The 25,298-nt window shown below is 46.5% G+C and overlaps 1 protein-coding gene and 1 non-coding gene across 3 annotated transcripts in view; both read right to left on the reverse strand.

Annotated features, from left to right (window-relative positions):
- Nucleotides 1-507: 507 nt before the first annotated feature.
- The window catches only part of GALNT17 (polypeptide N-acetylgalactosaminyltransferase 17), a 435,103-nt gene continuing 410,312 nt past the window's right edge, over nt 508-25,298 (reverse strand). Inside the window, exons 10-11 of one of the 2 annotated variants that reach the window (XM_037135575.2) lie at nt 2,926-3,093; nt 508-2,130 (exon numbers count right to left, since the gene is read on the reverse strand). In XM_037135575.2, coding sequence (XP_036991470.1) covers nt 2,002-2,130; nt 2,926-3,093 — 297 coding nt within the window. In that variant the 3' untranslated portion in view covers nt 508-2,001. Of the gene's footprint in view, nt 2,131-2,925; nt 3,094-23,414; nt 23,555-25,298 lie in introns of those variants that run through there. The other variant, XM_037135576.2, reaches the window with a different exon arrangement.
- Nucleotides 10,321-10,456, reverse strand: LOC119040339 (small nucleolar RNA SNORA21). Its single transcript, XR_005080834.2, has one exon. It is a non-coding gene; the product is annotated as a small nucleolar RNA SNORA21 (small nucleolar RNA).

Raw genomic sequence — 25,298 nt, forward strand, 5'->3', positions numbered from 1 at the left:
ATGTGTGTGTGTGTTGTGTGACACCAGACAAGATGGGAACAAGGCACAGGGCTGTCACAGCCTAGGGGACCCTCCACTCAAATGTTTTCCATGAACATTTCCATGACAGAGGCCTGGCGATCTTTCGGATTCCACTCTTCCATGAACTGAAGGGGCAGATGCTTCTACCACGGGCTCCATGGTCCCCAGAGTGTAAATGGGTGCCTGGCAGCTGGAGGGGGCAGGTCTGGATGGCTCAGCCAGGTCACTCCCAACGTTCCTCTTCCTTAGAAATTGCTGCACCAGCCTGACCTCCTAATTGATAGGGGTAAAGCGCCAAATGTTAGCTTGTTCTGATTTGGGCATGGGGCGAAGGTGAAAGCCAGGCAGGCTGGATTTGTCTCAGCCCCAAGCTGCAAGGGCTTTTGCCTGTAATAAGACTGAACCTCCCAAATGGAAGGAGCCCCGGCCACAGCCCGGGAACTCCCCCAGCTCCAGTCTCTGGAGAAATAAAGAAGCAAACAAGGCTGCTTTGGGAAGTGCTCACATGTGTTTATTTCACAAGGGGGGATATGGGGGGTGGGTGCTGATCACCAACAAGATGCCACCAAATGAAAGATATGAACCCCAAACTGGGCAGCTATAGGGTTTGGTTCTGGGCAGGGCTTGGCCTTTGGGGACAGCATGAGGGAGAGAGATGGGAACTGGCAGAAGCACAGCCTTCTGTCTGGGGTACCACACAGGGCAAGGCCCAGCCGCATCCTTCCGTCCAGACAATGTGGCCGCCCCCCAGCCCCCCTATCTTCTCAGCAGCCTTGTCCTGATCCAGGCAAGCAATGAAGCGGCAAGTCCAAAGCCACACTTCCACACCTGCTCTACCACACACTCAGACACACACCCAGACACACATGCCATGTGGCGTCACACATGCAGCCACACACGCCCTGCCACACGCACACCAGCACACACACTCGTATGCATGCACACACATCCATATATTAACTCTGATTTATAAGTGCACCCTAACCAGAGGGCAATCGAAAAAAAATTATTACTCTTCAGAGAGGAATCGACTGCCTTCTCCCCTGTCAGCCAACAGAGCGTGGGCTGAAATGAGATGAGCACAGAGCATTCTCTAGGGCCCTGGTCCCCTTTGCTGTGCTGGCTCCAGTCCCTCGGCTCCAGGTGGAGGCCCCTTGCTGTGCCGCTGCAGCAGCCTCCATCAGTCAGGGCTCCTGGTCCCCGGCAGGCAGAGCTGCACTGCCTGACTCCAGCCTGGGGGCCCTGCACAGCTCGGGCTACCCTGTGTGCTCAGCCTGTCTGTCTCGGCTCTCTCCAGACCCAGGCAGAAGAACTGTCCTGGGCGCACAGGAGCCTACTCAATGCCCAGGCAACCATGAAGCATCAGCTCCTTACAGGCCAGTTCAGGGAGAGCCCAGAAAAACCCAGGGCTGTAGCTGCACTCCACCTAATGGAAAAGTTTGGGGTGGAGGCTGCCTTGATTGTGAATGGACATCTGGGCAGAAGCAACTTCAGGAGCAACTCTCAGGGCCCAACTGCCTCCTCTGAAATGGGGGGAGCTAGGATGTGGCTGAGACCCAGAGCCCCCAACTTTGTTGAGGGCTGGGGTGGAATTCAGAAGCTGCTGCTGTAAGAGGTGAGAAAGAAGAGAGGCCTCTGCCAGTCCAGTCCTGATGGTGGGTGGGGAGATGCAAAGGAGATGTGGATGTTTCACTCCTCGGTACCAGGTTCACATCTGGGCTGCAGAAGACACAGCTCCTGGGTTCCCAGCAAAGGGGTGGGGTGGGGGTGCTTTCCCAGGGTCCAGGAGCCTCATGGAAGCTGAGTGCCTGATGTGGACACAATATCTCCATCTGAGGCCCCCATGCTGTCCTGGAGAAGCCCTGGATGCCCACGAGCACCTGCTGGCTCCCAGCTGTCTCTCCACCAGTGTGGCTGGTCCAGAACACGGGCAGACACTGTCCCAGGAAGCCAGGCTCCAGGGTCCCTGGCTCCCTCTCACTACTTGATGGAATTCTTAATCGTCCACCTCTGTCCCGTGCAGCTGCGGAGGATGAGGTCGATGCCAGCCAGGCCACGGTTCTCCACCTCCAGACAGCGCCCTGTGCCCTTATTCATAATGGCTCCATTCTGGGAGGAGGTGGGGGTAAATGGATGAAAGAGAGAGAGAAGGAGGGAGAGAGAGGCTTAACCACCCTAGTGCCTAGCACCTGGCTTCTAGTGGGGTACAATCCCCAAATTCTTTGTACACAGGGAGGGATCATTGGGGCTTCCTCTGGAAATTCCAAAGTGGGAATGTCAAACTCTTTTTTGCAGGGGACCACATCGGCCTTGTGGTTGCCTTCAAAGGGTCAAACATAATTTTAGGATTGCATAAATGTAACTGCTCCTTAACAGTTAAGCGAGAGCTTGGTGCTGCCGCCGGGTAGAAACAAGGTGCCGGGCCTGATAAAACAAGGTGGAGGGCCAGAATCGGCCTGTGGGCCTTGTGTTTGCTGCCTGTGCTCTAAAGCCAGAAAATAAATAAGCTTCATCAGGTTTGAGTGGCTGAACCAGGTAACGAGCATTGGTGGAGAATGGTGTTGGAATGAGGACTTTCCAGGGATACGTGAGGTCTGACTTTCTCAATCCTACTGGCTGTAGGCACTTAGTGTATTTCAGGAAAATTACCCCCCGCGTTCCCCTCCCAAGACTAATCAGAGCCAACCCAGCCCGGTGCTGCTACAGGGATCCGGAAGGCTATCTCCCATGGAAATCCTCCACCAATTCCCCCCAAATGTGCTTCAGGTCCAGGCGCCTGCCCTGGGGTTGGGATCTCTTCAATACACTTTGCTGGGTGCCCTTGGGCAAGTCAGATTGCTTTGTGGTTGGCAGCACTATTTCCTTCGCTGGGGTGTCGGTCCTGTCCATGGAGATAGCACTCACCTGGATGAAGGTCCACCGCTTGTACAGGCTGCTCTTGACCTTGTCACAGTCAAGCAGCTGGGGCAAGCGACTCTTGGAGTTGTCTACTAGGCAGCGAGTGTCAGGGAGGAGTGTGGTGGTGCCCAGGGCTCCCAGGTGCAGAAAGCCTTCCTTGGTATAGCGGGCGAGCTGTGGAGAGAGCAGCATGTCCAGGGAGCAGGGCCGGGGGGCAGGAAAACAGGGCTCAGGCCCGCAGGCCTCACCCACGCCTCCGCCAGTGCCGCAGTCCTGGCCACCATTTCAGGCCTGTCCCACCCACCGACACACCCCCCAAACTCACAGACAAGCCCTGCTGGGAAGCCCTCTGGTTTGCGAGGACCTGATATAGATTCCCCTGGACTGCTCTCTGACATTTTTTTTTTTCCTAAGCACATCCTCATCAACGCTTCAGGAATCTAGCCTTCAGTCCAGCAACATGAGGAGCAGGAGTAAATAAAAGAGCAGGACAGTCGATTTCTGAAGCCTGGCTCTGCCTCCAACCGGCTGGGCCACCTTGAACGATTCACTTAACCTTTCTGAGGCTCCATTTCCTCCTCGATTATAATCGGGGATTAACTAAATCTATCCCACCGAGAAGGACCCACAGAGGAAGCACATGAAAGAAGAAACAGATGTTATTAAAAAGCACGCGACCTCATAGGTTTTAAAATAAACAAAACAGCAACGAGACACCACATTTTAAAAAAGAACCTTATTCCCATTTTGTCAAGGTTTGTGTAAGACGGACTGATGTGAAAGGGTAAATTACTACAACCTGGAAAAAATGAATTTCAAAATACATACTTTGTGCTTTTAAAATGTTCCTCTCCTTTAACTCAATAAATCCACTTTTAGAAATCTATCCCAAGGAAATAATCAGAACTGTGAACATAAGTTTATGTGTAGGGTATTTATTGGAACATTTTTAATAACATCCTGAATGTACAACACAGTTCTGGTTCTTGCTGTCTGCTCCATGTACTGCAAGGAGTGCTGGGAGATTGTGGGAGACTGGAAAAATGGTCACATCCTTCACACTTCCTTCTATACACCACTGGTAAAGACAGTCAAATGGAGTCTAATTCCCCATCCCTTGAATATTGATGATTTATTTTGGCCAACAGAATATAGCAGAACTGTTGATGTGCCTGTTCCTTGATTAGACCTCACATACTTTCATCCTCTGGAAACCCTGCTGCCACCATGGTTGTGAGCTCACAATGGTCTGCCAGAGGGTGAGAGACAACCGCCAGACAAGGGGGTGAAGTCATTGGAGATAAGGTAGCCCTCAGCCAAGCTCTAGCTGATAGGAGATTCATGAATAAATCCCACCAAAATCTTCTCAGCCTAGTCCACATCACAGAACTGTCAGGCTGGCCTATGGACTCATGACCAATAATAAATGCATATGGTTTTAAACCAAATGCATATAGTTTTATGTTGGGGATAGTTGTTATGCAGCAATAGCTAACTGATACAGAAGTGGTGTTGCCTTCCAACCCTTCCCCGAGCAGGGCTCATATGACTTCAGTGGCCTTCCCTCCCCTGCTCGTTCACGTTGCCACCTGCCATTCACACTTCTTTAGGGGCAGGGACTGGGTCTAATCCATTTCACTCCTTGCTAGGAGAATGATCACAGACCAAGTGCTCAGAAATGTGTTTGTGAATGAGCACACTGTAAACCTGGTGAACATCCTCATTTAAAAAAAAAATGAAGCCCCATCTCTCCAAGCATGTTTTGAAGAATCCTCTGTGTGCCCAGCCTGGGGACAGGCTTCAGGGAATGTAAGGCTGGAGCTGTGTTCCCACTGCGATGATCTCAGTGCAGGCTGGGCGGGGTGGGGGTGGGGGGCGGAACAGCAGTGAGAGAGGCAAGCACTGTCTTCCTGCTTGTCCTTGTTCTTGTTCTTACAATTGTAAGAGGTGCCTGGGGAGAAGTGGTGATCACTAATATACGGCTAGCTCCTATTCATTTTTTAATAAAGAAATAAAACTACCAGCTTGTAGGTAGTGAAGGCATACTCTGCATCATTTCTAAGATGGCACAGAGGATAAATGTTGGGATTCTCACAAATCTCAGTGAGGCAGGTGCTGCTGCCCACCCCATTTTATTTATTTATTTAATTTTGGGGCTGCAGCACTTCACATTTTTTGAGGGCCTGCTCCCCAGGAGCTCATAGCCTAGGGGCTGAGCCCCACATGTGCTAGGTGGGGGAGGAAAGGAGGTGAAGGAAGAAAGGCAGTTCATGCAGATACCAGGGCACAAGCAAAGGGGGTGCAAAGCAGGCCCAGGCAGGGGGCCTGGGGTGGCAGGGGGACGGCAGCCTGGCAAGTCCTGCCTAGACCGGGGACTGGACCAAGCAGAGGCATGAAGGCTGCCCCTCTCCCACCAGGGTGGGCTCACCTAGAGGTGCACTGGAGGTGGCCCGGCCCCTCCAGCTGTTGAGCCGGGCCTCACAGGCACGTCAATGTGTTGGCCCTCTCCACCCCACACTCCTTGACCGTGCAGACACCTGGGGGAAAGCAGGTAGCCAGGGTCTAGGACCCTGGCCAAGACAGCAGGGTGGAGGTGGGCCCCTGAGGGAGCAGGTTGAAGCTGTGATAGTCCTAGGTCCCTGGGTAAGTCCCCAAGGAACTTCCAAATTTCCATGGCAGCCCCTGGGGCAGCTAAGGAGGGAAGGAGGGAGACAAAAGAAACAGAACCCCAGTAACCGGGGGCAGGCCCCTAGAGGCCTAGCCCCTCAGAACTGCTGCTGACAGGGAGGTTTGGGGTGCACGGTGGGAAGCTGAGAGGAACTCACCTGAGGGGAAGGGGGACAGCCAGACACACAGCAGCCAGGAGGGCAGCAGCAGAGCAGAGACGCACACACGTGTGACAGAAGCGGGGAGAGGAAATATGACCACTTACAACCACACAAAACCTCCATACACGTGTAGCACCTGGCAGAGGGGAGGGCAGCAGGGCAGTGGTGGGTGGGGCCAGCCTGATCTGGAGAGGATGTCAGTGTCCAGAGCACTCAGAGATGTGCGGGTTGGTGGAATGGCCCTCACCATGGTGCACGTTCTCCACATGGATGGAGACACTGAGGGCCTGAACTCGGTGGAGCCCTGGACAGATCTTCTTTGCTCTTGGCAGACACAGCCTTTACCCTCCGAAATCCCTTGCTATATCACCTAGCAGTGCCTCTGGGAGGAGAACCCAAAAGCTCAACAGAAACAGTTCTCATTGGGCCTGATCTTGCTGATGTGCAAGTATGGCACTTTTTGCGGAGGTCTTTGATCTTCTGCTGATGTTGGCAGTCTCATCACACTTCTTGTACAAGACAGTCAGCTCTAGCCACTCTGAGGCCGGAGGGTTCTGCATGGCAATCTCTTGCTGAATTTGGCCCTGTTGAGCCATGATGGCTTCATCATAAGCAAGACTGTTAACACCAGAAACACCAGTCCTCAGGGACACTCACACCCATGGCCACCTGCAGCGTCCCCAGAGGCCCTGCCCAGTCCTTTGCACCTGCACCTGGTGTAACTTGATGCCCTCCTGGCACAGACTGGGGAGGCAGGCAGGAACGTCACTCCATTTTTAAGGTGAGGAAACAAGCCATGTCTCCAAGCCATGGAGATATCTGGTCACCTGGGTGGATCTTGGCCTCTCTTGGGTCCGTACAGTCCCTGTGTTTGGTGGCCCAGGCCCAGCAGCTGAACAGTAGAGGGGCCTCCTCCCCGATGATCCTCCCCTCTCCCCGAGAACCTGGGCGTTTCTGGGCAGGAATAGAGTAAGAAGACAGCTCTGCTGAGGGACGTGGGTGCCTCTTCTCCAGGCGATAAGATTCTCCTCCAGGGCTCTAAGCTCCTGGTAGAAGCTTCTCAGAAGCCCTCTGCTTTGATCCTGAAAGGGGAGCTCACTAGATCCCCCCAAAACAAGTCACAGGGAGTTAATTAAGTGCCCTTGAGAGAGATGCAGTTAACATGTGCTTTCAACCCAAATTAGTTCCAAATCAGAGTAATTGTTAGAGGCAAAATGATAAGAAAAATCAGAAACTCTCCCCCATCCCTACCCAACAATGTCTCTGAATATATTTAAATTCACCGAATGCAAAGTGATGAACGACAGCAAGCTGTCTTTATGTTCAGGGGAAAGATATACACAGCTGCTTATTGAAATTATGAATCAATCTATTATCCAGCAGGCAAATGAGTAGCGCCAAGAAAATTAATTAACTGAACATATCTGTGACCCAGATGTTTAAAGAGTGAAGCTAAATGCCTCTGGGAGTTAGAGTCTCTTCTTTCTGAGGTCTGTTAGGACATGAACACAATGAGACCCAGGCCGCTAGGACCTGCCCCATGCCACGCAGGCCTCAGGGTGGGCAGGGTAGCTGAGGAGGGCCGGCAGGATTTTTGTTCTGGGGAAAGGCTGGTTCTCACACCAATAATACCAGGCCAGGTGTATAGGCTCTCTTGGCCTGGCCCAGGGGCCAGGGTCAGGGGAAGGGCACTGGTCTGAGAGAACCATGGGGGTTCACAAGGCAGGAGGATGGTGAAACTGAGACCTGACATCAATGTTATCTCCCTTTTTGCTCTGCTCCTGGAGTGGGAGTCTGCCTAGTCTACTGCCCACCATTTCCCATCCCTACACTCTGCCCCTGTCTTGTGCATGTCCAACGGCTTTCCTGTCTTCAGAGATTTGCTCAGCTGTTTGTCAGCTGGAAATGCAATTTTTTTTCATTATTCTAGGACTCTCTGGCTTCAGCATTCCTAGACTCTAGTGCAATTCTCTCCAGTTCACAATGTCTGTCTAGACAGCTCATGCCCTTGTCTCCTGTCAAATATCTGGCGCAACCTGGATCCACACGCTGAGGATGATGTCCCACCTCCTCTGACCACTCCGCACCTCCATTCAGGTGATGAATGCCTGGTTGTTTCTACTTTGGGTCGTTATGAAATAAGCTGCTTTTGTGTGTGTTTTCAGTTCTCTTAGGTATATATCTAGGAGTAGAATTGCCAATTGTTGGGTCATCCAGTAAGTCTACGTTTAACTTTTTGAGAAACTGTCAAACTGTTTTCAAAGCAGCTGCACCATTTTTCATTCCCACCAGCAATGAACCAGGGTTCCAATTTTTCCACATCCCAGTCAACTCTTGTTATTGTGGCTTAAAAACATTAAAAAAAAATTCTAGCCATTTTAGTGGGTGTGAAGTGGTATCCTACTGTGGCTTTGACTTGTATTTACCTAATAACTACTGATGATAAGCATCTTTTCATGTGCTTATCAGCCATTTGTATATTTTCTTTGCAGAAATGTCTATTCTAATCTTTTGTCCATTTTAAAATTGGGTTATTGCCTTTTTATCATTGAGTTGTAAGAATTCTTTACATTTCTTGATGTTAGACCTAGTTCAGATATATGATTTGTTAATATTTTCTGCCATTTTGATGGTTATTCTTTCACTTGGTAGCATCCTTTGAAGCACAAAAGTTTAAAATTTTGATGAAATCCAATTAACCTTTTTGGGGGTTACTTGCGCTTTTGGTGTCATAGCTAAGAAACCATCACCAAATCCGAGGTCATGAAGGTTCATGAGAATGTTTTCTAAGAATTTTATAGTTTTAGCTCTGACATTTAGGTCTTTGATCCATTTGAATTAGTTTTTATGGTATATGGTGTAAAGTATGAGTCCAAATTCATTGTGTTTTTTTTTTTTATGTGAATATCTGATTGTACCAGCACCATTTGTTAAAAGCACTATTCTTTCCCTGTTGAATTGTCTTGTCATCCTTGTTAGAAATCACTTGAGTCTAAGTGAGAGGTTTCTGTCTGGACTTGCAATGCTGTTCCATTGATCTACAAGTCTGTCCTTAGGTCAGTCCCACACTGTCTTGATTATTAGAGCTTTGCCGTAAGTTTCAGCACTTTTTCTTCTTTTTTAATATTGTTCTGGCTAGGCTGGGTCCCTCGCAGTTTTTTCTTTTTGTCCCTTTAATTGAATTTATTGGGGTGACACTGGTTAACAAAATTATACAGGTTTCAGGTGCACAATTCCATAGCACATCATCTGTACACTGCACTGTGTGTTCATCACCCAAGTCGAGTCTCTGTCCATCACCATTTATCCCCTTTATACCTTCCTCCATCTCTCCCAACCCTCCCCCCAACAGTCACTACACTGTTGTCCATGTCCAGAAGTTTATTTGTATTTATTTATTTTTTGGCTCATATGAATTTTAAGATCAACTTTTCCATTCTGCAAAATAGGAAGTTGGACTTTCGATGGTGACAGCATTGCATCTATAGAGTAACTTGGAGGTATTGCTACCTTAACAGCGGTGAGCCTCCCAATCCATGAACACAGGGGCCTTTCATTTCTTTCGACAGTGCTTTGTAGTTTTTGATATACAAGTTTTATGCTACTTTGGTTACATTTATTCTGAAGTATTTTGCCTTTTTTGATGGTATTGCAATGGTATTGTTTTCTTAATTTCCTTTTCGGAATATTCATCACTCATGCAAGAAGAGTTGTCTTCTGAGAACCACAATTTTGGTGCCTCATGGTCACTCAGAACTGTGGGCTCTGCACATTCCCTCAGTTCCTGCTTCCATGTAGCCAGGGCCAGATGCCAACTGCCCGAACCCACTGCTTACCCACTGATAGTCCACTGTGCCTGGGCCTCACCCCAGCTCCCTCATCTTTTCATTCACCTCTTGTTAGTCTGTCAGCCAATACCTTTTCCTCCCCTTCAAGGTGTATATTTTTAAAATGTGTTCTTCCTTGCCCTGGCTAGTATGGCTCAGTTGGTTGAAGCATCGTCCTATAAGCTGAAAGGTTGCAGGTTCAATTCCTGGTCAGGGCACATACCTAGGTCATGGGTTTGGTCCCTGGTCAAGGCACATATGAGAGGCAGTTGATTGATGTTTCTCTCCTTCTCTCTCTCCCTCCCTTCTCCTTCTCTAAAATCAATAACCCTTTCCTCAGGTGAAGATGAAAAAAATGTGTCCTTCCTCCTCAATTCCTCATCTGGTGTCCTGGGCCTTCCTTGCCCTCAGAGGATCATATGTCCCACTTTGTTTGGAAGTTATCTCTCCTACCCCTTAAAACCTGAGCTCCTTCACATTTCCTCACTTCCTTTCAGCCTCTGCCCTCTCCTCACTTGGCAGGTACCTTAACTCATTATTTCTCCTGTCTCTTTCATTTCTTCTAAGCTACAAACATAACCAAATCTATACGCCCAGAAAAACTTTGCCAGCCACAGTTTTTATTACCTCCTAATTTCGTCCTTGGATTTCCTCTCTCTATTTCTCTAGTGACTTGCGATTTGGTTTCTACCATCGGTATGAGTGGCAATTAATCTCTTTTTTTATTTAAAAAAAAATTTATTAGCCCTTGTCACACCACTGATTGAAGCGAAACAATACAACATGCTGCCACTTCACCCAAAAGCAGAATCTTTACTTTGCCCTTTTTTGACGGCTCAGTGAGTCATTAGTGAAAGTCCCAATGAGTGCTTTTCAAAGGGGCACAATTGATCTTTTGAAGGTCAACAAGATCCATTAATTATCAACTTCAATTGCCTTTTCTTTGTCTTTATATTGGGCACCAACTGTGGGCCAGGTGCTGTGCTGAGTGCAGGTGATACTGCCTCTTCTCTCTGCACCCATTGTCTTGGAGAACTTGCCATTCCCAGGGCATTTATCTATGTGGTAACTTTGCTAACTGTGCCAAATTTCTATCTCCAAACTAAACTTTCCCCTCAGTTACAGATTTGTATATCTAACTCCCTACTTGACATACTACTTGGATACCTAATAAGCATTTCAAATTCTTCCACAAACCAAACCAAACCAAATTCTTCCTTCCCTTTTTACCCTCTCCATACCTATTGGGAACTGCCCTGCCTGGTTTCAGAAGTTGTAACCTCCCCCCCCCCCCCCGCCCAATGGCTAAGACTGAGTGAGTGACCTTCAGAGCATAAGCGACTAAGGAGACAAAGCTTATCTCCCTGGCAGGAGCACCACTACTGCGTCTTTTACTTCACCCTGCCTGGCCCCCAATGATTAATCGGTTAGCCAATGACGGATAAGATTTCTCAGGGGAGGAATGACCTAAGACAGACAGGCAAGATCGTGGGGAGCCCACAGGGAAGGACTTGGGGAGCTATAGCAAAAAAGGGGTGATGGACCCTTGCCCCTGGGCTTTGACATAGCCTGAGTCCTCATTCTCTCTGCGAGAAGTCTCCTAATCTCTTGGCTGCCTTACTTACCCTGCCTGACTTAAGCCTGAAACAATGACAGAGGGTGATGCGGCCCTCTGCTGGAAAGGGTGGATTTCCTGTGCCATGAGGCCCTAAGAAAGAATACATAAAATCTTCTGAAACCTGCTTTGCTAAGAATGCTTTCAATTAAGTGATAAGGGTCTGAGCAGGAAATGGGTTTGTTTTCCAGTTTTGTAGCCCTTTAGCTAATGAACCCTGACTCAGAATAAGTCCTTGTAGTTCTTTGTATGCTACCTATTGTTTGATCCTTACTGTCTGACAATGATTAATAAGCTTTTCCTGTATTCCTGTGCAAACTGAAAGCCAATAAAAGCTTGTCAAGGCAAGGGTCGGTGTGCTCTTCTTTTGAGAGAGTGGCTCTCCCATTGAGAGAGTAGCCATGTTGTGTTTTTTCCTTCACAGGACTTGGTAGTCTGTGTGAATTTGTCTCGAATCTCATCCATAATGCCATGGAAACTGCAGGCCAGTGTTCGCGTCACATACCCATCCAACATCCATTCCATCTTGGTAAGGACAACTCCATCCTTCCAGTTGCTTAGGCCAAACATCTTGGCTTCACCCTTTATTTGTCTTTTCCCCTGATCCACCATATTCAGTCAGTGAGCAAAGCATATCCAGATCTCACCTCCATTACTACTTTCCTGCTTTAAGCCACCTTAATCTCTGGACTAGATAAGTACAATGGCCTCCTCATTTATCTCCCAATTCCTACCCTGGCCTCTCTTGGTCATTTTCAATATGACACCTGGAGTGATTTCTATTAAAATATACTATTTAAAATTATATTTCTTTAAATTGGATTCAGACAATGCAATTTCTATGCTCAACATTCTCCAAAGGCTCCCCATCCCACTCAGAATAAAAGTCCAAACTCCCTCCTACGGACTACAAGGCCAACGCAATCTAGTTACTGCTCCCTGAGCTCAACTCCCACCACTCAGCCCCTTGCTCACTCCACTCCAGCCACACTGGCCTCCTTGTTGGTCTGTTAACAGGACAGCTTTGCTCCTGCTCAGAGCTTTGGCACTTGCTCTTCCTTTTCTCTTGAATGCTCTTCTCTCAGATATATGAATAGTTCACTCCTTCACCTCTGTCAAGTTTCTACCAAAAAGTCATTTTCTTGGTGGTTCTTTCTCTTGACCATCTTATTTAAAATGAGACCTCTACCACTTGCTCCTTATCCCTTCCCTTGCTTTATTTCTCTCTCCAAGAACATATTATGCTCTAATAGACTATGCATTTTCCTTATTTATAGAGCTTGTTGTCTGGCTCCCTCCTCGAGAATGTGAAAGGTATTTGTTTGTTTTTCTTTGTTGTTGTTCACATCCCTATCCCTAGCTTTTAGGAGGGTGCTTGACACATAAGAGGTCTCGATAAATTATTGTTGATATCATGAATGAATGGTACAGTACCTGCCTTCAAGGAGCTCACCCTGCTTAGGTAGGCAGGGAAGCCAAGAGGCAAGAATGACATAGTGTGAGGTAATGCTATGAAATACACTAAATGTCTTCTTAGAACCAGAACAGAAGGGGCCCTAATCCAGAGAGGGAGAGCAGAGAAGGCTTTCCAGAGGATGGAGCATTTAGGCCAACCAGATGAGCAGGAGAAGGCAGACCAGACCAGACAAAGGCAGGAGAATATCTCAAGGCTGGGACACCAGAGGAGATGATGGAGTGTAACAGCTGTGATGGGGCAGAAGTAGGAAGGTGTGGGTACAGTACAGATGGGGTTGCACTGTACAGACAGATCATGCCCAGAAATCGGGGCTTAATCATGAGGGGCCATCTGAATTATAAGATGACCAGACTGGCTGCTGAGTGGAGGGTGACCTGTGGTAGAGAACAATGAAAGTGCGGGGCTTGGTGAAAGACTGAACTCATGACAACACTGAAGAGGGAGAGAACATGACAGATGTGAGAGATGCATCCAAGTTAGGAAAGACTTTGTCTTCCTGGTGAGTTCAACCTTCTATCATCATGAAATGACACACTTCATCTTTAATAATGCATTGTGTGTGGAAAGGCACTTTGTTTGACATTACTGTAGTCATCCCAGCTTTCCACTCTTAAGAATTTGCCTGCCATTCCCTTTTCCATTCTTCTACTTTCAACGTTTGTCTTTGGTTTTAAATGTGTCTCTTGAAAACAGAATACTCCTGGAATTTTAAAAATTTAAGGTGGCAGTCTCTGTCTCTTAACCAGAAAAATTAGTTCATTTCTTTTTAAACTGATTAATGATGTACTTGGACTTTTCCTACCGTCTTCCTTTGTGCTTTCTGTGTGTCTGGCCTTCTCTGTTTTCTCTTTCTCATCTCTTTGCCTTTGTTTGGGTTAGTTGTATTTTAGGTTATTTGTTGAAATGTTATCATGTTTTATTGTTTCCCTCTATAAATTTAGAAGTTATATTTCATTTCTATTTTTTATTGTTCACTCTCAAAATTTAGCTATTAACAACTTAGTAAAATGTAATGTTATTCAGTATTTTAACATCAACTTCTATTTAATAAAATTCACGGACAGTAGGATACAAAAATCTGATCACCTTCTTCTAACTGCTCAGTCTTTTGGATTTATTTCCCAAAGGAACAGATGAACATTATTCTTATTATTTCATGTTAAAATTTTTGTTTAGATTTACTTATATGTTTATAAATTTCTTTATTTGGAATTCATTCTTGCTTCGAGTCATTCTTCTGGGCTCATTTTTCTTCTTCTTGAAGCACATTTCTTAGAAGTTCCTTTGGTGATTGTCTAGTGTGATAAACCCATTCAGATTTTGTTTATCTGAAATGTTTTGGGTTGATTTGTTACTCAGCAAAATCTAATGGATACAATCACTCCTGTGCATCTAGAAAGTTTTTTTTAATTGGATTTATTGTAGATGGTCTGGAATCTAGTTATACAGTACCAGGGAGACCCTTCAAAGCATCTAACCTGCTCTATTGTTGGAACCTATAAAATTATGTCCAAACCACTGTCTGTGGAATTGTTCACTTCAATATGATGCTCACTGTTGCTAAGGTAACCCTGAGGCATATGTTCATACATCATGTGCAACTGAGGGGTCAATTGCTGGTTTCCTTCTGAGTCAGTGATTATCTGACACTTATTGACTCTCACTCTTGCAGGTATGGTCAACAGACAACTGGCTCCCACAGCTCCGATCTTTCCTAGGCTCTAGGTTTGTAAGCTTGAATTATCTTTGCCCCCTCCTCTTCCCTCTTCAATAACATTAAAGTCATAGTTTCTGCCTCCATATGCCTCTTTGATATATTTCTTCCTAATAGCTCAGTTGAGACTCTTCTGGGACCTGAACTGCTGCAGTAGCTTTGTAACTGGTCCACCTACCCCTAGACCTTCCCAGTTCTCATCTGTTCTGCCCAACCATGCAGCCTCAAATCATATCATTCCTTGTTTCAGCCTTCAGTTGCTCCCACTGCCCACTGATTTAAGAGGAAACTTTTTACTACGGCATTCCACTACAGGGCTCCAGTTTACCTTTTCAAGCTTAAGTCTTAGCTTCTTGGCTTAGTCTGACAGATGACTTGAGATTTCTCAAAAATAGCCAACAATCTTCCCTCTGTGGTGGATATCCCCACCCTACCATTAGCATTTCCACAAAACCCTCACCCAGATGTGATCTCATTGACTTACATAATTGTGTGTTTTATGAATGTATCTTTCCTTGCTATAGATTTTTATTGGCTGTTTTAGGACATCAGCATCCTACCAACTTTTATATAGCATAAGGACCAAACGTATCTTGCAAAAAGCTAATGCTCTATGAATGTCTTCTGAATTGAATGGGATTATTCTAGGCTTGGCTGCTGGGCCCAAGAGGAGAAATGAACATCATTATCCACAACACTAGCACATGAAGGGAAAAAAAACCCTCTGAGCTCAAATATAGTTACTTTAGGAAAAAATTTTTCTCTATTTGAGATGATCTAAGAGGCACACACAAGCATTAACCCAGATTTAACAGACTTGAGGGAAAACTAAAACAGTCAGAGTATAGCCAGATAAACAAAAACCAGCCAAATAATTGTGGAATTACTCTGTAACACAGCAAAATCTGTTGGAATGTCAATAAAAGCATGGCTTGCAATTGCTTTCATGTGAAGGGTCTTTCTCATCACTTTAAAATCAGGTTTAGCCGGTGTAGAAAACCACGGCTACATGAAAGATTCAGGTTACCCAGCTTCTACTCAAGCAACAGACAGATGGGTTCCATTGACTTAGGCCTGCGTTGGGATGAATTTCTTTGTTGGTTGGCTGAAGCCACAAAAATGGTTTCTGGTGATTACATGTGTGCATGTATATTCTCAAAACCAAATAGCCTTTCTTGATCACTGTCCATGGGCATGCCAGATCCCAAATTGAATGCAGAAAAAAAATTGTCTCCACAGTATATCTCAGAGTAGTTGACTGGTGGCTGCCTGGGTGCTAGGGGTAGAAAAAGGGGTCAGGAAGAATCTCTGGGGGAGGATGGAAATGTTCTGTATCATGATGGGGGAGGCAGTTGCCAGATGTGCAAAACTCATCAAATTTAGTCCTGGCTGGTATGGCTCAGTGGATTGAGTGCCAGCCTGCAAATCAAAGAGTTGCGGGTTCAATTCCCAGTCAGGGCACATGCCTGGGTTGCAGGCCAGGTCCCCAGTTGGGGGCATGTCAGAGGCAAGCACACATTAATGTTTTTCTCCCTCTTTTTCTCCCTCCCTTCTCTCTCTAAAAATAAATAAAGTATTTTTAGAAACTCATCAAATTTATACTTTAAATAGATTCACTTTATTGTTTTTACCTTATACTTCTATAAGGTTAATTAAAATATATATCTGGGAACTTAGAAGGCATGTTAGAGATCCAGCTGCTTTTTGCAGAGAGCCAGTGCCTGGAGGTGGGAGGGTCCAAAGGGCCTCCCTCCTCAGTCTTCTTCCTTCTGTCACTAACGACTCATCACGCTGAATTAAATAAAGCATTATGGTTCCAGGAAATGCACTGGCTACTTAGAATGAATAGGGAGAGATGTCTGTGCATTAGAACCTTGGGTTAATTTTCCTGCAGAGACAGGTGCAGGAGTGGGTGGATCAGGGGCAGGGCCAATGGACATGGCAGGGTGTGGCAGGGTCTTACCCACATACCTTTATGGAGAGGGCCTCTTGGAGAGGTGGCCTAAATGTGGGGAGCTCCAGCATGAGGGTCAGAAGAGCCAAGTGGGAAAGGGGATGGATGGTGAGCAATACAGCTGATTCCAACTCCCCAGGGGTCAGGAGCAAATTCCTAAGCATGCCTTCCAAGGTCACTCAGACTGCTAAACCACTTGGAGGGCCAAGGACTCTGTTTTTCAATAAACAGATGCATTTCTTTTTGGTCTCTGTATGAAATGGGAAGGTAAGATTGTATCCTGGTTACAGCATGGAAGTGCTGGCAAACACTGCCTCCTTTTGAATGTGATCTTAGTTAAATGTCTCATTTTCTCATTTTGCCAGTTGAAACAGCATCCCTGGCTTTGTGCTGTGCCATCAAAGGGCAGAATATAATATGATTAAGGACTCAGACTCTGAAGACTGCTTATGAAATCCAAGCTCTGCCACTTGATGGTTTTAGGATCCTGGGCCAGTTATGTTAGCCCTATGGGACTCTGTTTCCTCATCTTCAAGATGGGAATAATTATAGGATTTGCCTTATAAGGTTGTTATAGAATTAAGTGACTGATTGAGAAGGGGGCGCGGTGCATAGTAAGCCCTGTATGTTTCTTATTCTTATTTCCCTGACCTTGTATACCACTAGTGGAAGATGGGCCTTGCTTCAGCTTCCTGCAGACTTCTGTTCTTCCCTACAGACTCCTATGTGGCCTCACATGGCCAGCATTTCCTACCCCTCGCTCCTTCCTAGCACTCAGCCAACTCTAGGCTTCCTGTCCCCTCTCAGAGCCATTTGATCCCAAGGACAGGGGTTGCTGCCCCAAGTGATTCAACAATACTGCTGGGCAGCCGAGTACCCTTTGCTGGCTATCCAGCCCATCGGGCTCTCTTAGGCTGGTTCAGTGGGTTTCTTGCATTGGACCCCTGACCAGGGAAGGCTGGGGGACCACTGCTTGTTCTGTTCCCTCTCTTCTCCTTCCCTGCTCTACTTTATTTCCCTGGTTTGATCTAGATCCTGTGCCCTTGCCTGGACCAACCCAGATTCCTGGAAGGCTCAGGGCTTCCATTTGACTGGTGGTGCTCAGCTCTGTATCCCCTGTGCTACCCCATTGCCCCCAGATCCTCAGCTCTCATGGCCTGTCATCTCTGACCTGTGCCCCTCCCTCACACTCCTGCAGTGGAGACAGAAGGCCTGTGCTTGTTTTCTGCCCCTGGCACATTTCCTGAGGAGTCCCAGGCAAACCATCTACTTGGTCAGCTTCAACCACCCAGGAATTCAGAGCCTTAACAGAGGGGTTAGACTTGGGCCTGGGAATGACATTCACGTGTGAGAGTGGAGGTAGAGATGCTCTGAAATGAAACCAGCCTAGGAGAGTGGGGCCCAGGTTTCCAATGTCACCAAACAGCCTTTACACTCTAGGCCTTGTTCTGTGTCTGTTCATTTGCATCATGTTATTTCACCAATAACAATGGCCCTAAAAAAGTGGGGATACATCCCTTTAATACTCTCTACTGAAGAGACTATATCTTTTTTTCTCTGTTCTAGAAGCCAGAACTCCATCCTCATTTTGTGGACCTCTCCAACTGGACTGGTCCCTCTCACGCTGCTGTCTCCACCTTCTCACCTGAGCCCAGGAGCTTATTCTGGAGCTGTGCCATGCTGCGGCCGCCCTGGGCTCACCTCATGGCCGTACCGCAGGCCTGGCCGAAGCATCCGGGCCCTTCTCCGCCAGCACTACTACACCATTTGTGACTTGTTGCTCAACACTAACCATGATTGCTTGCCATGTGCCTCAGCTCCCTCAGTCAGAGAGAATACTTCCCTGGGATTTGTGGCCTTTAGCTAAAAATTGTGGTTCTCAGAGGGGTAAGTCTGGGATGGCAGGCCAGTTGATTTCCATGTTTCTGTCAAGATAAATTCATATATTTCTCTCAGAAAAAAAAGGCTCATATTTCTGCTCCTATTTCCCATAACTTGACCCAGGGGAAATTGAGTTTGCTTGAATTAAGATTACGGAACATCTACTTTCTCAGCATTAATCCTCAGTGTTTTCTACATCTTCCACTAATGTTTTAGAAATGTAAGTTTCTTTGTGTTTAGTTTCCCTCTCCCTTTCACTCCATTTTCAGCATGCTCTCCAGTTCTGGCCCCCCACAGCCACACAGTGACCTGTCCTCTTGTTTTCCTGAAAGTCAAGCTTCCAGAGAGTTCTCTCCATCATGTCTCTACCTCCTTGTCTCCCTGTATTCTCTATACCCACTCCAGGCTGAATGCCACTCCATGCTTCACAGAGTCCTCTCACCCTCTGTTTCTTTGCAACATCTAACATGCAGTGTGGTCTAGCTTAGTCTGGGCGGCAGCCTTTGATGCTACTGTGTCTTTGGTGGTACAACACCCATCTTTCCGGTATCAACTGTTCTGGCTCTGTTGCTCACTAGATGTGGAGTTGCTCTAGGGTTTGTTCTAGGACCATTGCCCTATGTCCCTCGGTACACACCCTGGAGCCCTATCTGTCTTCAACATGGGGTTGAAATGTTTGGCTGGAAGATGGCACTACTGGGATTCCCAAAGCCCACTCTCCCCGCAACTCACATTGGCTCAAACAGAACTCATCTTCCCCCATGAAACCTTGGTCTGTTCATGGCCAAATGAACTATTTATATGCTAGATACTGAGGCTGAGCTGATGAGAACCCACCCCTGTGCACAAATCCTTCTCCTGAGGCTTCTTGAGATTTATCTTCAAGATTTGGCTGGTTGACACTTCAGTTTCTATGGAGGGGCACAGACTCAGGCCTTGCGGGAATTTTACACTCATGAACCTAGTCTTCTGAGAACAGTATACGGCCATCAAGATGATTGATAGGAGTCCCTTGAAAGCAGGGTCCATGCCTGTAATAATCAGCCCCCTAAAGCTACAGGAGAAGCCATAGTCATGCACTCCTAGTGGTTCCCATATGGGTGAGATTCCAGCACACCGTCTGATCCATGCCACTTTACATAACCCCGAGCTCCTGAGACAGGCAAGTGGTATGATGAGGACAATCTAAGACATTCTGCTACCCATATCTGGTATTCTCCTGACCTTGTCCACTGGGAACCTAGACTCCTGAGGCCCTGACATCCTGTACCAGTGGCCTGAGCTCCATTAACCCTAAACTCTTCCAGATCCACCCTTAATTCTCATTGGTTATGCTCTCAGACCTCCTTCATTCCAAACAAGCAACATGTTTCAAAATAATCATTCAGCAGACACTGGTGATCTGGAGAAAAATCAAAACTCTGAAGTAAATGGCCAGCTAACACTGTGCACTAACTGTGCTGTACCTTGTAGTGTTAATGCCCTAAATACCTTCCTACAACAGCCTTTGCCCACTGCTCCATGCCCCTCAGAAGCAGTGGTATTGATTCTTTACTAATTCAGTGATATGAAAACAGCCTAAAAAAACAAGGTGTTTCTTTTAAAAAAAAAAACAGACTAAAAGCAAGCCTCCAAAATGATAATAGCTTTTTCAGGGTGGTAGGGTTATGAATGATTTATATTTATATTTTTTAAACTCACTGTAATGCTGTTTGTCTTCAGTAAAATATAAAAAAAATAGCAGTGACTTTCTTTGAATTTAACAGCTCTGGGCAAGGTAGGAATGTTCAGTTGATAATAAAGGTACCACCACATTATTCAGTCTGAGTTCCTTATTCCAAGCCCAACATGAACAAAACATTTGCCTGGGTTATTTTTTGTGTTTGGAGAAAAAACCACTAAAATCTAAGGAGATATAAAACTTTTAACTAAGGATCTTGAAAACAATTTTTGATTAAATTCTGGTTTTCTGGAAAGAGTAGCTCACCAGCCCATTCTGGCAAGGGAATAGTAATTCCTCCCTAACCTGAGTTTTCCTTGAGCGAGATCAACTTCACGTGCATTTCCTTGTGTGGGCGCCTTGGGAAACCAAGCATTCTAGTTCCCTGTATGTGGACTTTGAGACCATTTCAAAGGTATGATTAGAAGGAGGGAACTTGAAATTGGAACTAGAAAGAAGGCGAAAGAGGCTTGGGTTCCCAGAAGCTTCCACAAAGCCTCAGGAAGCAGGAAGGCAGTAGGTAAGCCAGCATTCCATGGAGGTCTGTGAAGAGGGTTGGCACCAGGGAGGCACACATGGGCTGGATGGAGGCAGACTCAGGAGGCAGGAACTAACAACCTGAACTAATAAAATCAGAAATGTTTTGAATATTTTTAGAGAAGATGAGGCAAAGGAACAAAAAGAGGCTCATAAATGTTCCTGCTAACTGCAACAAGGCAGAATGAACTTATGAATATCTCACTGGAAAGCAGGGGGAAGGCTTTTAAAATATTGCATAAGAGATGGGGAATAGAAGTGAGCAGTACAGAAACTCCGTGGTGCATAGAACAGTACCAGTGTTTTCTTTCTTGTCTTCCCTGTCACTCGTTTGCGTATATGGTTGGTTTTCCTAACACAGAAGTTCCTGCCCTCACTCCTCCAACCCTGTTTGCCCACAAACTCTAGGTTCCCTGCTACTATGTTCACTTCCTGGTGCTTTCCAGGAATTGGAGGGATTACTGGGTTTGCTTCCTACCAAATGTGGGAAGCCCTTTCCCAGAATCACAGGCTTGTTTTGTGGGCAAAGCATGTTTCCTTGAACGTTAACTCCAGTGTGCTCTTAATGGCTCCATCCATAAGCCCCAACACTTACATGACTTTGTTTGGAATCCAAGAGGCTGCTGGATGTCATTAATTTCCGTGTTTTCAAGCATCTTCTACATGCTAATAGCTCACCAGAGCCCTGTCACTCCAGTGGAGCATTGTGACTTATTGGCACAATACATCATCATGACAAGATGTTGGATGATGTATCACTTGAAAGATGAAGCCATCAGAGAGTAAGTCCAAGATCAGATTAAATTTAATTATGGGATAAAAGAATTTTCATCTGTCATTCTGGTGATGAATTAACTGAGAGGACGAATCTGAGCTTCTCAGAAAATAGGGGAGAGAAAGAACAAAAGGTATTGACAGAAGGACAAACAGAAGGGGCCCTGTAGTACCCTCCCCATAGCCCACTGAATCAGAAAGGTCCTCGGCACAGAGGCTGATACCCCTCAATTCCTCCCCATGGTGAAACACCTCATTTTAAAAATGTCCCACTACAGAGAGAAGCTGTTTCAGAGTGCCCCTGGAAGTCCCCAGGGCCACTTCATTTAGACCCTGGGCCGGCTATGCCCTGTCCACAGCATGGGATACTGGGAGTTGACCTCAACTGGGAAGAGCCAACCTCAGAATCAGCAGGGACATCTTATGTTTGCGCATGTGCAGCCATCCATGTAGGGGGTTCCCATGCACACTCCCAGTTAAGCTGGTTCTCAAGTTTTACGTGTACAAAGCACTTGGAGCAGAGGCAGGGATTAATGATGAAGCAGCCCAGGGGATGTAAAGGGTGGCAAAATTGCTCTATAGCTTGATTGTGGTGGGGTTACTTGACCACGTGTTTGTCAAAACTCACAAAACTATACATTATAAAGAGCAAGCTTTATCTTAAAACCCTAATTATATAAAAACTGAAATAATATTATAAATTAAAAAAAATTAGGCTGGGACATTAAGTATAACCTGGACCTGCCCTGGGCAAACAGAGACACACCATCACTATTATATGTCTAACACATAACTTTGCCCATAATAGATGATCAATATTTGTGTTGATTGGGAAAAAAGCAGTAGGAGATGACTGTTAACATGCAGATTCCTGGGCCCCACTTTTAGTTTGTCTGAGTAGGACTCAGGGATCATCACTTGTGATGAGTTCCTGGTGGCCAGCAGGCCCGTGGACCAGACCTGAGATGCTGGATAGAAGTCCCAGGGCTATCAGTGCTCCATTCCTGTTGGCCACCCTCAACCACTTGCCCTGGCCAATTGCCTTATTGTCCTCCAGACATGGTGTATGCCCCTCTTACCTACTCCTGTTTGCCCTGATATACCACTTGCCTAGTATTGGCTCTGTGCTTGCTCAATTTTTTCTACAATTGCCTGCTGTGACCTAGGGAACATTTGAGAGTGCAAGGTCTTGAAACATGCTCCCCAGATGGCACAGCAGAGTATCCAAGTCAAGGAGTCACAAGGTTTGAGTTTGAAGAATGGAACAGTACTGCCTAAGTCTCAGTTTTCTCATCAGTAGAAGGGGAGGTCACTACGCACCTGATTGGATTGAACATGTTACTAAAATAGAAATGGGTTTATTATCATCAGCATTTTGGTTTTCTGCCTCAACCCAGCCATGCCTGGCCTGAGCACTCAGAACTGTCTGTAGGCAGAGCTGGAACCCATGGCTCTGAACCACAGGCTTTGCAGCCTGTTACACTGCTGGGCCCTCGGACAAACAGCTCCCTTAGAGCAGCCCTAGAGTTGTCAGAAGACTTAAGGGGTGAGGAAGATGCTATGAGCCCCTGAGCTCCTCAGGGCAGCACTGCCCACTCCCTTTTCTACTCTTGATCTTTGCTGTCAGGGAAATCAGAAGCAGTGGTTGGGGAGGGTTGACACGGTGGGCTGAGAGAGAAGGCAAGAAGGAGTATTGGCTGGCAGAAGAGGCCATTCCTGCAGCCAGTACCCCTGTGGGGTGACCTTGGCTGCTCTAGCTTGGAGACCCACCTGACCTGGGCCCAGAATGGCAGCATCCTGGAATGGGGTGGGGAGCTGTGGCATCCTTAGACTAGATGCTGCTCTAAATGGGGTCAAGCTGACACCAAAGACTGCTGCTGTATCCTTGACATCTTATTTTTAAATATAACTTAGACTTAAAAAAGAAATGGATGTTTTTCTAATCTAAATTAGTAACCAGAAAAAACCAAGGCTGGTCATGAGCTCATTGACACACACTCACGAGCAGGCAGGCTCTCTGAGTGGCTGAGAACCATTTCCATCTTGTTAACAAACACATGTTGCAAGACAGGAAATTACCCTCCTCAGTGCCTATTTTAGCTTTGTTTAATTGCTGTTTGATAATAAATTACAACAGAGTCCATTAATTAAGCTAACAATGTCCATGAAACATCAATTTCTTCTTTTGGGAGTTGCCTTATTACAGAGCCTTGATTCAGTCTCTGTTAACCCACAGCACTTTGTGAAGCAGTTTAAAAAGATGCACAGAGAGATGACTGGTGGGTACCAACTCCTAGCGCAGAGGGAGCTGTTTAGGAGGAAAGGAAGAAACTTTGATGAATGAGGGTAGGGGCAACCTGGTGGCTGGAGGGCAGTACCGAGAGTGCACTCTAATTCTGAACATGTGGTATAATGAAAAACAACATTGATTTACTTAAAAAAAATTAGTTGATGGGCCCTGACCAGATGGCTCAGTTGGTTGGAATGCCATACCATACACCAAAAGGTTGCGAGTTTGATCCCCAGTCAAGGTGTGTATGGGAGGCAACCAATTGATGTTCCTTTCTCGTATTGATATTTCTCTCTCCTTTCCTCCCTTCCTCCTTCTCTCTCTCTCTAAAATCAATAAACATATCCTTGGGTAAGGATTTAAAAAATCAGTTGATGGAAGACAACCATGGCCAACTTGTAGGTATGCATCCTGGAACTGGAGGAAGCCACAAGCAGTCTAATCTGTTCTGCCATTCTATAATGAGCTACATGGCAAGAGCACACACTAGGGAAAGTTCTGCATGCAGGTGGAACCGGTGCAAGGTAAACTCCAGTTATTTCTCAGTAAAGGCATGGGTCCTGGGCTATGAATGCCACTAAGCTCCCAGCAGGAGACAGTATGTTCAGAGCTGTGAGTATCATAAGTGCATTAGAAGGTATTCTGAGTAGCCAGGGTAGATAGGAAGAGCAGAAGACCTTGGAGGGGATAGCTACAGGGCACAGAAGACAGACACAGCCACCTCAATGCCCTGGTCCTCAGGTTTAGCCAAGAGCTTACCCAAGGCTTAGAAAAATTTCCCCTGAAAACCTTAGTCTAGAGCCACCTGAAGAAGCCCTCAGAGCTCTGGGAGACATTCATTTGACTATTATTACTCCCTTTCTTATTCATAGGCGTTGGCTTTGCAGGCCAGTTTTTGATTATGCAAATATTGAAATGCAATAGTATCTATGTCATAGTTAATGAGTACTCAGTTCAAATGTCACTTATTTAGAAGATTGGACAAAGAAGCCTGGGAATTAAATGTTCTAAAGCTACTCCTGGTGTATTCCCAAATGATGGTCATGTACAGCAATGTGGCCCAGCAGTAGATTATCCCCAAAGCTCAGTGTCCAGGTTCCTTCTACCTTCCTGGTCCAATGTGACTGTGTCCCCGCTTTGCCTGAAACAAACTGTGGTCAATCATTGGCTTGTCATTTGGCCTATTCCAAGATGCAGGCCCTTAAACAACTGTCTTGACCATTCCTTGCAGGCCACAGCTCCCCACCACACCCATTTCTTCTGTCACTAAGGCTTTCTGGGCACTTCACTCTTTTGTCCCCAGGAGGAGAAAACAGTATGTAGTCAGCAGGAGCCAAAGGCAAGGATAGCTCCACAGCATCCATCCTCCCTGAGCTCCTCTGGGGCTCTCTGTGCATGGTCTAAACACATCATTCCCCCAGGGGAACCCCTCAGTGACTCTCCATTGCCTTCAGGGTCAAGTCCCAGCATCACTGGCATTATCTGGGAACTTGTTAGAAATACAAAATCTCAGGCCCTATCCCAACCTCCTAACTTAGAAACTCTAGGGTTGGGCCCGGTAGTGGGTGCTTTCATGAAGCTTCCAGATGATTCTGCTGCACAATGGGGTGTGGGCATACATGCCATGGAGCACACCTTATCAGGCCACTGCAGATCTGCCTCTCTGTCTCATTTCTCTCTTAGCACTTCCTTCCCTCTTGCATTCTAAGCTCCTGACAAACAGGGCCACCTCTATCTTTTGGTACCCAGAACCCCAAGCTAG

This window comes from Artibeus jamaicensis, unplaced genomic scaffold (genome assembly GCF_021234435.1).
Source record: "Artibeus jamaicensis isolate MK-2021 breed Jamaican fruit bat unplaced genomic scaffold, CSHL_Jam_final contig_3182, whole genome shotgun sequence".
In the NCBI taxonomy this organism is placed as follows: domain Eukaryota; kingdom Metazoa; phylum Chordata; class Mammalia; order Chiroptera; family Phyllostomidae; genus Artibeus; species Artibeus jamaicensis.